Source organism: Hyperolius riggenbachi, chromosome 10 (genome assembly GCF_040937935.1).
Source record: "Hyperolius riggenbachi isolate aHypRig1 chromosome 10, aHypRig1.pri, whole genome shotgun sequence".
NCBI lineage: Eukaryota > Metazoa > Chordata > Amphibia > Anura > Hyperoliidae > Hyperolius > Hyperolius riggenbachi.
Genome location: NC_090655.1, coordinates 86,578,761 through 86,592,996, shown reverse-complemented (window position 1 = coordinate 86,592,996; position 14,236 = coordinate 86,578,761). Strand labels below are relative to the sequence as shown.

Below are 14,236 nucleotides of genomic sequence, written 5' to 3'. Positions count from 1 at the left end.
TGAGCGGCCATCTATGGAGATCAGCTGATGTGACCGATCCTGTTTGAAAGCACCACTGCTGCCTGCGTCCCCGGCATAAAGAGGGGCAACGCTAGACTGCTGACAGACCCATATGGGCTAGTCAGTCAGTCCTAAAGGTGAGATCATTCCCCGGCAGGCTTGCCAGGGACAACTGCTACCCTTATTCCCAATTGGGGCACAGGTATTAATGACTGTCCTCAAAGTCTAACCCTTCCCTATGCAAAGTGTTTTTATCGACTACACCATTATTAGAGAGATATCTCCACAAGTCAAGGGAAGTCTTTTTAACCCTTAAAGGGGAACTGAAGAGAGAGGTATATGGAGGCTGTCATGTTTATTTCCTTTTAATCAATACCAGTTGCCTGGCAGCCCTGCTGGTCTATTTCTCTGCAGTAGTATCTGATTAAAACCAGAAACAAGCATGCAGCTAGTCTTGTCAGATCTGACTTTAAAGTCTGAACTACTGAAACACCTGATCTGCTGCATGCTTGTTCAGGGGCTATGGCTAATAGTATTAGAGGCCGAGGATCAGCAGGGCTGCCAGGCAACTGGTATTGCTTAAAAGGAAATAAACATGACAGCCTCCATATACCTCTCTCTTCAGTTCCCCTTTAAAATCCTGACATATATTCTATAAAACACTTCCTTACTCAACCCAAAGGCAAGTAGAAAATGTGACTTAAAGGAAACCTAAACTGAGAAGGATATAGATTTTTCAGTTTAAAATAATACAAGTTGCCGGACTCTCCTGCTGATCCTGTGTCTCTAATACTTTTAGTCACAGCCCTTCAACAAGCATGCAGATCAAGTGCTCTGACTGAAGTGAGACTGGATTAGCTGCATGCTTGTTTCAGTGTGTGATTCAGCCACTACTGCAGCCAAAGAGATCAGCAGGACTGCCAAGCAACTGGTATTGTGTAAAAGAAAACATCCATATACCTCTCAGTTTAGGTTCCCTTTAAGTTTCATTCAGAGACAATTATTATAACTGGGACATGAGGAGCCCAAAGAGTGTCTATAACCCATAAACCCGTGTGCCATACTCCAGGCTTTGCAGATTACCTGTTTGGACATACTGTACATTTTTCATTTGCTTCTCCAAAACTTATGCCTCACTTTATTCCTCTAGACATGACTACCGGCATAAAAATACTATCATGGGATATAGCATGACAGTTTTATTTAGCCCCAATGAACAGAGATCCTATTTTATTGAAGTCAGTCTTCCTTCCCGTGACACAAAAAGCCATATAGCTAGCAACGCACTGGCTCTGCTGTAATAGGACACAGTTAAAACAAAATCACAGCAGACAGGCTTAAATAATAAATCACACAGAGCAGAAAGCTACAGGAGAAGCGTATGCATCCAGGGAAGACAACCTCACACTGACAAGCCACTTCAGCTTCAATAAAGCTGGAATATTTTAATTACTTTTTTTATACTTCTGAAACATCAAAATGCAAGCAGATATCAAAATTTGACTTAAATGTTAACTAGTCTATATTCCAAGCAAGTCTTTTTTAACCACTTAATGACAAGCTGACTTATAAAAACGTCATGGAGCCATTAAGAGGCTCTAGCAGGACATTTTTATAAGTCAGACAGCGATGCTGCTCCCGCTGTGCACGTGTGCACCCCCGCGTGTGTACATGCGCGCTCCCGCACATGCATTCCCTTGCATGTGAAAATAATGAAAAAAAAAAAAACACCAAAGAAAAAAAAAATATACCTTTATTTCCAAATACTATATTGTCACCATACTTTGTACTAGGGACATAATTAAAATCTTGTGATAACCAGAACAAATAGGCAGATAAAATGTGTGGGTTTTTTGTACAGTAGCAGTGTTTATATTAAAACTATAGGGGATGAAATTGCAGAAATAGTGCATTTTTTTCATTTTTTCCTTGTTTTTCCCTTTAAAATGCATAGAAAATAAAGTAATTACTGAACACAAATATCAACCCCAAAAAGCCCAATGGGTTGGTGAAAAAAACGAGATATAGATCATTTCATTGTGATAAGTATCAACAGTGGCTGGATGGTGTAATGGTTGAGGGCTCGGCCTCTCACACAGGTGACCTGGTTTCGAATCTCAGCTCTGCCTGTTCAGTAAGCCAGCACCTATTCAGTAGGAGACCTTGGGCAAGTCTCCCTAGCACTGCTACTGCCTATAGAGCTCTCCAACCCTGTCCTCAAGGCCCCCCAACAGTACATGTTTTGCAGAAAACCACAAACATGCACAGGTGGGGTAATCAGTGTCTCAGCAGAGCTGATTAATTACCTCTCTGGATTTCTACAAAACATGCACTGCTGGTGGGCCTTGAGGACAGGGTTGGGGGACACTGCGCACGTCCTAGTGGCTGCAGCTCTGGCGCTTTGAGTCCGCCAGGAGAAAAGCGCAATATAAATGTTCTGTGTTTGTTTGTTTAGTAGTGATTAAGTTATTGGCAAATGAACGGGATGAGCTCAGAAAGGTGAAAATCCCTCTTGTCTGTTAGGGTAAAAACGCCTTTGGGGTGATGAGCACTAATAAAATCTGAAGCGAGAGTAGGGAAAAAAAAAAAAAAAAAAAAGGTGCCCAGCCATCTTCCTTTAGGCTACTTGCACACCAAGACGTTGCGTTAGGTGCCACGTTAAGGTCGCATAACGTGCACCTAATGCGACGCCTGGTGCTCTTCGTTGTGGACGTCAGAGTGAGCCGCGTTGTGCAGCTCACTCTGGGGTCCGTGATGCCGTGATGTGTACTCTTGTGCGCATGCGGCTTCACGTGGTCCCGCCGGCCAATCACCGCACAGAGCGGCCTCTCCAGGAAGTAAACACTGCACGTCATAACGTGCAGTGCATATTAATAAGCCATGTGCCTGGCCGCTCTCCGCTCCTCCCCAACATGACTGCGCATGTGCAGACAGTCTAACGCGGCTTAAGCCGCTCTAACGCCGTAGCATGCTGCACTTTCTTAAGAACGTGCAGCGTTACATGTAACGCAACGTGGGCTGTGTGAACAGCCCACTTGTGTTACATTGCTGTGCGTTGGGGAGCGTTACAGGCTGCACTAACGTGCGCCTGTAACGTCCCTGTGTGTAAGCAGCCTTAGAAAATGCTGCTCATCTGGAAGTTGTTTAAAATGTTGGCATCACTGACCCTGAACAAGTACACATATCAGGTAGTTCTGATCCACCTGATACATGCAATTCTGATTTCTGATTTTGATGCGATTTTACATGCAATTCCAATTTTCAATGCAAAAAAAAAAAAAAAGTCCTGCATGCTGCGTTTTTCTTCTTGTGTTGCTAACATCCAGTGAAAGTCACAAATTGGAATCAGAAATCGGAATTGCGATTTGCAGTATAAAAGAAGCCTGAAGGCAGCAGCAAACATACAAATTGGCATTTCTCGGTAAGACTGTACAATCAAGATTGTACCATTGATGAGCACTTTAAAGGGAATCCGAGGTGAGAGAGATCTGGAGTCCGACATGTTTATTTCCTTCTAAAAAATACACATTACCCGTCTGTCCTGCTGATCCTCTGCCTTCAATACTTTTAGCCATACACCCTGATCAAGCATGCAGATCAGCCATTTCTGACTGAAATCTGACTAGATTAGCTGCATGCTTGTTTCAGGTATGTGATTTAGACCCTACTGACCAGGACAGCCAGGCAACTGGCATTATTTAAAAAGAAAATAAATATGGCATCCTCTATATCTCTCTTACCTCGGGTTCCTCTTAAAGTGGACCTGAACTCACAACTTCCTCTCTGATCTAAAAGATACACAATAGTATAATAACCTTTCTTACAGCTGATACAAATCCTGCAATAAATCTGCAGTTTGCCTGCTTCCTGCTTTCATAGAAGTAGACATATTGTTAACATCCTGTGTTTACCAATTAACTCTCTGCCATGGCAGTCAGCTGACACAGCTGAGGGATCAAATTACAACTAGTGCTTTGTCACAGATTTGGGGGATTAGACAGGCTAAACTCTCTAAATACATACAGGGTGCATTTCAGGTCCACTATAAGGCAACAGGTAAGGAGTATTGTTCTGAGGTAAAATTACAACATATCCCTTGACGATGCCTCTCCTAGCACAGGCAGCTGCTGGAGAATCATAATTCATATTTGGCCTACAGCATTTTACAGCAAGGAAATGGATTTGTTTAATACTTTGCATTATAACATCATTATCCAAATAAATATACAATACAGGGTACAACAGCAGGACACAAAGCAAGCTTAGGATCGTCTATTAGTTCATAATGAATTATGGCATGCAGGAGGCAAATATATGCACAGAATGCTCACAGGAAAACTAATCACTCTCATGGCTCCTTTCCATTAAGAAACATGGCTGCAATCACATTTCTTCTTATTTCCACAACCGCATTATCCGAAGGGTGTATGGCACGATTTAAAAAAAAAAAAAATGGGCGGAAAAAAATATTTTGAATTGCCGAACCGCGGGGAAACCGCGGGGAAAATCGCATACCATCACGATTGCTATGCGATTTTCCTGCACCTATACTTGTATAGTACAGCAAAGACCCCGTTATCTAGAACTCAGGCAACCAGAAGTCTCAACTAACCGACATGCCTGAGGGGATAACAGGGACTGCTTTTGATTTTTTTTTTGGGGGGGAGGGGGTGGTTACTGTCCTTTCCAGTGACCTGCTGTAGTTCCTGGCGGCTTTTGTGCACAGCTCCCGGCGTGTCATGTGATCAGTTGCAGGACATGTGACATGCCAGGAGCTGTGCACGGAGGACGTTGGAAAGCCACTAGGAGTTTCGGAGCATCGCAGGTGGCTAGATGAGTATTCTATCCTGTACAGGGAGGGAGGCTAGTGCTTTTTCTGCTGGTTGCTCAAGCAACCGGTAGGATCCCCGCCAGTGCCGGATACTAGGGACTTTGCTGTTTGTATACAAGTATACTTGTATAGGAGCTCAAGTGAATGAAAAATTCTAAAGGCGGGAAAAAAACCCCCATTGCAAATGGGAAAAAAAAAATCACATTGCGCACTAATGGAAAAATCCACGTGTGTTTTTCCATAAAATGAGCGAGTAGCTAGCATTTTGCAAACCGATAGCAATGAGAATTAAAAAAACGCCGCTAGTGGAAAACAGCACTGTAGTATTTTTTTCTTTTAATCTACTTTTGGTCATAACAATAATAAAAAACTAGTAAGAAGGCCCAACCGTAAAAAAAAGGGGGGTTGGCCACAGCAGCTACCCCCCCCCCCCCAAGCCATGCACAGACGCGTCCCGGTTGCCCATCCACCATCGATGTCTAACTGTCTAAAGTATGTGCACACAGGGAGATGTTGCTTGCTTGGCAGTTGGAAAAAGCTGTTATTTCCCACACTGCAATGCGGTTCACAGATATCAAACTGTCAGGTCTGGAGGCAGACACACACACACACACACACACACACACACACACACACACACACACACACACACACACACACACACACACACACACACACACACACACACACACACACACACACAGGCATGGGACACAAAGACACTTGCAAATTATTATATAGGATACATAAAGAAAAAAACTGTACATTCCCATGTAAAAGTTTCCTAAGCTCTAGAGGGAGGTCATTAATTAGCTTGCCTAAAAGGCAACAAGCAGTACTACAAAATGAATAAATAGCTAGGCCAAGCAGTAAACGTGAGAAACAGGAAAAAGTCCAATCAGGGCACACAGAACCTAAAAGTACATTTAAAACATAAAAACACAATTGTATAAAGATAAACACAACCTATGCACGTTTTTCACTTTATTTGATAGTGTTATTTAATTGCACTTTCCAGTTTGTGCTGCTTGTTTTTGGATTGTGAATGAGAAAATCTTATGTTTTTGTACATTGTTAGGTCTTTTACATATGAATTGATTTGTGGTTGGAAATAGCACTAAAAGGGCACATAGTTAGCTGAAAATGTTCAGAGGCACTGCCCCTGACTGTGAAGCATGAGGTTATGAGTGACTCCTGGGTCAGATAAAAAAAACAAAAAAACAAACATGCAATACAAATGATCTTACATTGGTAACACTATCAGTATTTTCTGTGATGCCATGGCGATCCACTTACATCTTTTCCATTTACTTGTATTTGTATACATTTTTAGTAGTATGGTCAGTATGTCCTGTACTGTATATTACAGCTACTTTCTTTTACATCCCTATATAGGTAACTAAGATCTCATGATCTTAAAATGTGGAAGATCCATACTAGTATTTATCAATATACTTGCTACCAATATGTAATGTTATTAACTAATAAACAATTTCATGCATCCCTAAAATTGTGCGGATTCACTGAATAGAATGTAGATAGGTAATATGTCTTTGTCCTGTGCATAGATGTTCAAGAACAAAATCAACTCATTGCCGATTGGTTAGGACAGGTGCAAAGAAAACTGGGGCAAAAGTGAAGCAGAATAGTTCAGAACAACCTGTTTATTTATTGGCTGCTCTTAGGCAAGGTTCACGCTTAAATAAAATTTGTGTTTTGCGAATGTGCGAAAATGCTTTTGCCGCACATCTAATGAAAGCTAAAATTGCATTCACGTTTTTGCATGCGCCAAAAAAACCTGTGTATTATGCCAACTAAAACATCTTGTTTTTTTTTAATTTTGCACTATAATTAGCGATATGTCGGAATATAAGCATACTAGCTTCTGTGCTTCAGATATAATACTTTTTCTATAGATATATCTCTTGCACAGCTACATCTCGCAGCATAGATTTGCACATCACATGGAAATTCCCATCGACTTTCATTAGCCCCTCTAAAAGAATGTGCGCTAAAATTTGCATATGGTAGGTGAGAACCCTGGCTTAGCAACAGCTTCAAATATGCTCCACTTTTGTCTGCGCATGTTTTGATGCACCAGTCCCATTGCTTGTAACCACTGTGTAACACCTGCTCAACACTGTTCTTCACAATCAATGCAATACTTGTATCACTACTTCATAAAGGAATGACAATGGCACAGCCTGCATTGTAACATTGTATATATATATATATATATATATATATATATATATATATATATATATATACACACACATATATATACACACTGAAATGTATTCTCTTACCAGTGCTTTGGCATTGGGGTTGGCTTTCTTATCCACCAGGACTTTTGCAACTTTGTAATGTCCACAGTGGGCGGCGACGTGCAATGCAGTTAAGTAGTCATTGGTGACATCATCCACGGGTACATTATGCAAGAGCAGCAGCTGAACACAGTTCAAATGATCTCCTTGGGTTGCCATGTGCAGTGGTGACAGACCATTCTGTAAACAAACAGACACAGTCAGCTACAGGTGTAATAGGCGGATGTCAGGTGTTTGGTTTCCCACAGTATCAGACCATTTACTACAGAACATGCCGTTGCTGAAGCAGGTTATACAGTCTCAAGTGGTCATTCAAAACAAACTTTCTTCTCTGTCTTCCTGGCATTCCTTGCAAAACACTTGCATTTGTTTCCATAAACACAATAAGCAGTATGCAACCGCAACATTGCTATGAAACATTAACCATCAATGTTATGAATGACATCAACATTTATGACAACACTCAAGTGCTGGACTTTGCTTTCTCTTCTATTCACCAAGTCAGCTGAGAAACGCTGACCGGACAACCCTGATAACAGAGCTCTCAATTGTCACAATATTACCATTTACTATAACAGAAAACTGGAATACTGCACAGGAGAGTGTCAGCGTCAGTGCCTGATGAGTACAATTTGATTCAACAGCTGATCTGCTTGATTGTTGAATTGGAAAATATGGACTAGTGCACAGTGTATAGTGTAGTGAAGACCTTTAGTTGCAGAGAATGTTTCCTTATCAGTTCAGTGTTTATAGGCAGCAAATACAGTAAACTTCCCTGCTGTATCCTCTCTCCTGTTTTTTTAAATTTGCATGTAAAGTTCTGCTGTTTTATACAATAGGCTTTTGTCTAGTGAATGGAGTATTTTAGGACTAGTTCATGTCACTCCTATAATTCATAGTAAAACCAGCTCATACTTCACACAAGTATACTGATCTTCTGATAAGGATTTGCACAGGGATAATAAGGAGTGCAGAGAGGCAATTTACAAACTGGAAAGGGAGATGGAACATTGTAAAATCATTTTCCAAGCAGAGAACCTTTTTATGGGGATTTTTTTTTCTCTACACACTGCATCTTGTGTACTATAAGTAGAGATCATCAGTGCAAGCCTATGTCAAAGTGTACCAGAGGCGGTATGTGACACAATGAAATAAACATGTACGTACAATAAAAAACATTAATAACCAGGCAGTTTTACTTGTTTTATTTTGCTGCCTAAAAGAGTTAATTTATAGGCATGAAAGTGAACGCTTCTGTCTTGTCGGTAGCTTGCTAGGAATATTGTAAACATCACTGATAATTTAATAACAGCCATAAAAGTTTTCCTGGCAGAATACAACTTTAAATAAACTCTAAATAAAATACATAAACTATTTACTTTTTTCTACTTCCGGGACACTTAATAGTCTGTTACTGATTAGAGGCAGTAAAACATTCAGCCTACTTTGTAAGCGTATATATATATATATATATATATATATATATATATATATATATATATATATTTAAAAAGTCATTTTTAGATGTAGGAGGATAAATACAATTGTTTATCTCATCAGTTCATTGCCACCTCGGGTTCACTTTAAAGCACATTTAAGTGAAAGGATACTTTAAAAACAGAGTTGTCCTAATTGCCCTGAACAATGTGATTATTCTGCTGTTTAGTTCAGGCTCAACTGGTTTCCCAAACCACATGGCTCCTTATTAAAAACCAGTTTGCACTGGGTTAACAGGAATCTACAAATATGTAAACATTTGTCTTGGACAAGCTGCAAGGCATACAGTCACATGAGATAATGACAAACAGTGCAGCAGTGAGTCCTTGTCTAGTATCTAAATAACGCAGGCCTGCTTCCCATCACACCACCTACTCAACTTATATTGTATCTCAAGGCTCTATCTGCACACACACTGCAACGGAATGCTGAGGAAACACAACTCTGAGATACAATAAATTATCTACTGAAATAAACCTCGGCCAGCAAAGCATACATTCCTTTCCACTAATAGGCAGAGAGCTCAGCTGGAGGCCCCTCCCACATGGACAGACCCTGGAATTCATGGGAAGCCGACTGCTGTGGCTCTGGGTCATGCTCTGGTGAAACAGCACCTTGACTTCTCAGGCCAGACAAGCAGAAAAAAAAGTTTACATCCAATAATCCCCAAACATGGAAAAGTAGGAAAGCCTATAGGATATGGTGGGGAAGAAATGTCATAACTTTTTTTTTATTAATATCTAAATACAGTAAAACTCCAGTTATCTTGAACTCCGTTAACCAGAAGTCTCAAGCAACCAGAGAAAAAAATCCTGACCTTGCAGGAAGCAGAAATCTACTTTTACTCATCTCTTATGCATTAATAAACCTGTTACAGTAACAGAGCAGGGACAAGGTCCTCCAGCACCCAAGGCTGAGACACCTAAGTGCGCCCCTTCATCCCTCCCACCCCAGCTGTCACCCACTGATTGTTATTAGACTAAGAGGGCCACAGGGCCCACAACCTCCCCAACACCTTAATATCTAGTTATCTGGCGTGCAGTCACTGCTATGTACCCCTTTTCTTATTTCTTTCTGCTTCATACACAATTAGGAATGACAGCTGGATGAATTGTGTGCCCCTCCTACACTGCGCCCTGAGGCTGGAGCCTCTCCAGCCTATGCCTCGGCCCTGTACAGTAAGTTAGTCTGCCCTTCGTTCTCATTTGTTTTTAATTGCTGTATTTCAACATTAATACAGAGTTTATAGTAAGTATACAGTGGGAAATACAGTACTGATTTTTTAGCTAGGCCTATGTTTAACATGGACTCTCAAGCAACCAGAAACCGCACTCATCCAGCATCAGCCAATCCCCGTTGGTGCCGGTTAATGAGGGTTTTACTGTATCAATGTTGCCATCCAAGAGACCTGACTAAAGTCTGAGAGATTCCCAGATCTGAGAGTATAAAGCAGTGGTCCTCAAACTAAGGCCCGCTGGCCGAATGTGGCCTGCCAAGGCTTTTTCACTGCCCCCCCCCCCCCCCCCCCCCACAAACACAAAATGTAAAACTTACAGATGTGACCCACTGTATCTTTATATATCGGCTGCCCAAATATAGAATAACAGTGCTGGCTTCACTCATCCACATACTGTAGATGCCAGCAAGCAAGCAGTCATTTGCTGGCTTCCAATCCAATTCTGCATCAGGTGACACTGATGTCCAAGTGGACGGCAGGTTGTCACCTGAGTATGCTTCACTGTCTGGTGAACAAAGATGTTCTTCAGGTGCCACATGACTGAATGGCTGCTGCTGGGAGTTCTCCTTCGGCATGATTGGGGGTAATATATACCTAGATTCAATGTAATGTTTTTCAACATCATTTCATGTATGTTCCAGCCCCTCAGCAGTCTGAAGTAAGTTGACCCGGCCCTTGACCGAAAACGTTTGAGTACCTCGGCTATAAAAGCATCTAAATGAATAGTTAGCAAAATTATACAAAAAACTGTCCACTAGGGGTCAAGTAAAATACAAAATAAAAAAATTAAGTACCATCCACAAATAGACAACATCAACAACTCAAGATCAATAAACATTTACATTATTATATCGTCTGTCCATAGGTCTTCTTTGTCTGTAGATTGATTTACTTTAGCAAAATATAATTGCTGCTTTACTATAGCAATGATCCAGAAAATATACCCTATACAGTATTGTATTTTACTGACACCTAGTGGCCAATTTAGATAGGTTTCCTAACAGGCAAAATATGTGAATTGGCTAGTGGTCATTCAAAACAAACTTTCTTCGTCTTCCTGGCATTCTTTTCAAAACACTTGCGATTGTTTCCATAAACACAATAAGCAGTATGCAACTGCGACATTGCTATGAAACATAACACCATCAATGTTATTAATGACAACAACATTATGATGACAGTCAAGTGTTGGACTTTTGCTTTCTCTTCTATTCACCAAGTCAGCAGAGAAATGTAGCAGGGGAATCTGGACAACACTGATAACAGAGCCTTCAACTGTCACAATTTTACCATTTACTATAACACGAAACTGGAATACTGCATAGGAGGATGTCAGAGCCAGTGCCTTTACTAGTGTAGGCATAGGTATGGATTTGCTATGAAAGGGTATAATACTGCTCACACATGAGATGGGGGTGGGGGCGGTGCCGGCTACACTTGCTTTTAGTGGGGTTTAAAGGAGCATACTTATACTGCCCCAGAGTTGTTAAAGTGAACCTCCAGACTAAAAATCTACTCAGCAGCACTGAAAAGGCTTGGTGTTTCTTTAACAGGTTCACAGCATCCGAACTTTGTTTTTCATACCTAAGCCTAATTTTTAGCTGCTTAGACGCTAAGCACCACCCTATCAAAGAAAACTGCAGGCATTTTTCCGCTGATGATGTGCAAAGTATGATGGGATTTCTGATGTTGTTCTCGTTGCCTAGCAGCTGGGAGGAGTGATCAGGAGACAGGACCGTTGGAACTGTGTCTCATGCTCCCTGTCGCCTCCTTTCAACCAAAAAGATGGCTGCCCTCAAGAAATCACAAACCTTTGTCTGTTCTTTTAAAACATGGTGGGTAAGAGATTATATTACCTATCTGTTTTAATTAACATAACTAATTTAACCTTAATGATAGTATGTTTGTTTAGGCTGAAGTTCCTCTTTAAAGTGGATCCGAGATAAACTTTTACACATTGCATAATTGTGTTCCTTTCCTATTGTTTATAGGGCATTCCTCAAGCCAAATACTTTTTTGTTTTAGTTTTAATACTCTAATTCCCTATAAACTAAATAAGCCACTCCCACAGGTTTTCAGAGAGCCAAGACACTTTCAGACAGTAGCAAGGGCTCATGGGAGCTCAGGCTGAGCAGGAGGAGAGGGAGGTATTACTAGCCAGAGATTTCAGAGGCAGAGGGGAGGAGGAGGGGGGGGGGGGATTAGGTCTTTTTGCTCAAGATGCAGATAAGCCTGCCTCTGTGTAATGTTTACAAACAACGTGTCTGCTGTCATTGTATCACAGGACAAAAATAAATATATTCTATTAAAGCTGTTTGCAGCTAGATTTGCTGTGTAAACGATCTAAACTTTAGATAAGATGTATAGACAAGTTACTTGTTAGAGTTAGTTTTTCATCTCGGATCCGCTTTAAGGTGGAAGGGGGAGGGAGGAGTTATGCAGCTACTATGTTGAGGGAGAGGTAATTATGTTGGCCACACAAAATACCTAGGGTGTGAAATGTTGGCAGCAATTGTTATGGAGGAGGGAAATGGTGGCCAAACTGGTTGTGGGTTGGGAAAAAGATGGCCACACTTGCTATGGGATGAATGATTTTTAGTTACGCCCCTAACTCACTGCTGTGCATTTTGATGGACCAGATGGTGGACTAATGGATTTCTATGGATTCCTATGTATCAGTTTACTTTAATCCATGAAACAATTTTTTATGTATCAGTTGACTCTGATCCATTCAGTTTTTACCCACTGCTTAAAAAAAAAAAAAAGTCCTGTTGTACATGTTTTTTTTCTGGCCACTGTATTGCACTCTACTCATTTGATGAATGACACACTTCTGTTCTGGACTGAGAGCAGTGAGACATAAGCATTGTATTACATTGCCCTTGTCTAGTGTGGACTAGCAGTCACCCACACCAAAGTGTAAGTAAATTGTTATGGGATAATGGAAATCATCGCACAAACCTTGGTTTTAGAGAGAATAGGGGCTCCTCTGTCCAGCAGCATTTCCACAACTTGCTCATGGCCACTCCTGGCTCCGCAGTGAAGAGGTGTTAATCCATCCTGAAAAATACAGATTGCTTTCCGTCACTGAAAGTTTTCACCTATGAGTAAAGCATATAACTCTCTCTGCAGAAAACTTTTGCAGTATTGAAGGGAAAAAATGAACTGGGAACACCACGACACTAAAGAACAATAGTGTGTTATTCAGCATTGTACAGTACACAGCCATCAGTTAATGCAAAAACTCAATTTATTAGATCATTGAAGCTGGTAGTACACGTATAGCACCACCGGGTGGCAGTGTTGTCCAGAATGAAAACCTTAGCTTAACACATAAAATGCCTTCTCCAAGATCAAATAATAACCAAGCTGACAGAAATCAACATACAAGTCTTGAATGATGTGCTAAGAAACATATGTTATTATTAATGATTTATAAAGCGCCAACATATTACGATACAGTGATTCAGGCGTTATCAGGTTCATAGCTCTAGAACAGCCTTTCTCAACCTTTTTACCCTGGAGGAACCCTGCAAATAACTTTTGGCTCTCGAGGAACCCCTGCAAACAATTTTTTGATCTCGAGAAACCCCCGCATTTATTTTGCAGGAGGCATGGTCTTTAAAAGTATGTGTGGCTGTTTATTTCACTCCCCCATTACACTGCCACTCCTTATACTGTCTCCTGAGCCACCAATTTAGTGCTTCTTGTTTCAATACCACCTATTATAGTGTGCTCTATTATACTTCCCCCACGATGGGGTAAAATGCCAAGGAACCCCTGCAGAGTACTCAAGGAGCCCTGGGGTTCCAGGGAACCCTGGTTGAGAAAGCCTGCTCTAGAACAAGAGCAGAAAAATTCATCAGTCCTAGGTAGCCCTATGTAGCAGACACTCCCCGCCATGTATGAGTGAGGCTGTGCTGCACCTGCACTAGTACGGTCACACCTGCGTGCTATTGGCTCTGTGCTGCTATGCAGGTGAGGTCGTACTTGCGTGGGTGACTTCCCTCTTCATAGGTATCCATCTTTTTTGTTGGGTTCCACCTTAGGTTCTCTATAAGCTGCTTCATAAAGTAAGGTTGTGCTGTAACCGATGGTTAGGTAAGCTAAGACTGATCTGCATGGTGGGCTCTGCAGAGGTAAATTGGGGGACAGGCAGTGACTTTCCCTCTGTTGCAGTGAAATGCAGACTGCATGTGCATGGTGTGGGCATACTGTCCAATGCAGTACAAAGCATTGCAGCCATCACTCGTGTACTGCTCCCACCCATAGCCACCTCACTCTCCTGCCATACGAAATCATACGAAGAGCGGGCTAGTCTTATCAATATTCAATTCATATTTT

The 14,236-nt window shown here is 41.3% G+C and overlaps 1 protein-coding gene across 36 annotated transcripts in view; it reads right to left on the bottom strand.

Moving 5' to 3' along the window:
• ANK3 (ankyrin 3) overlaps positions 1–14,236 on the bottom strand; it is an 825,851-nt gene that overhangs the window by 222,597 nt on the left and 589,018 nt on the right. For all 36 annotated transcript variants that reach the window (XM_068258457.1, XM_068258458.1, XM_068258461.1 and 33 more), the window contains 2 exons: positions 12,854–12,952; positions 7,141–7,338 (listed from right to left, as the gene is read on the bottom strand). In XM_068258457.1, the coding sequence (XP_068114558.1) occupies positions 7,141–7,338; positions 12,854–12,952 (297 nt within the window). The remainder of the gene's footprint in view (positions 1–7,140; positions 7,339–12,853; positions 12,953–14,236) is intronic.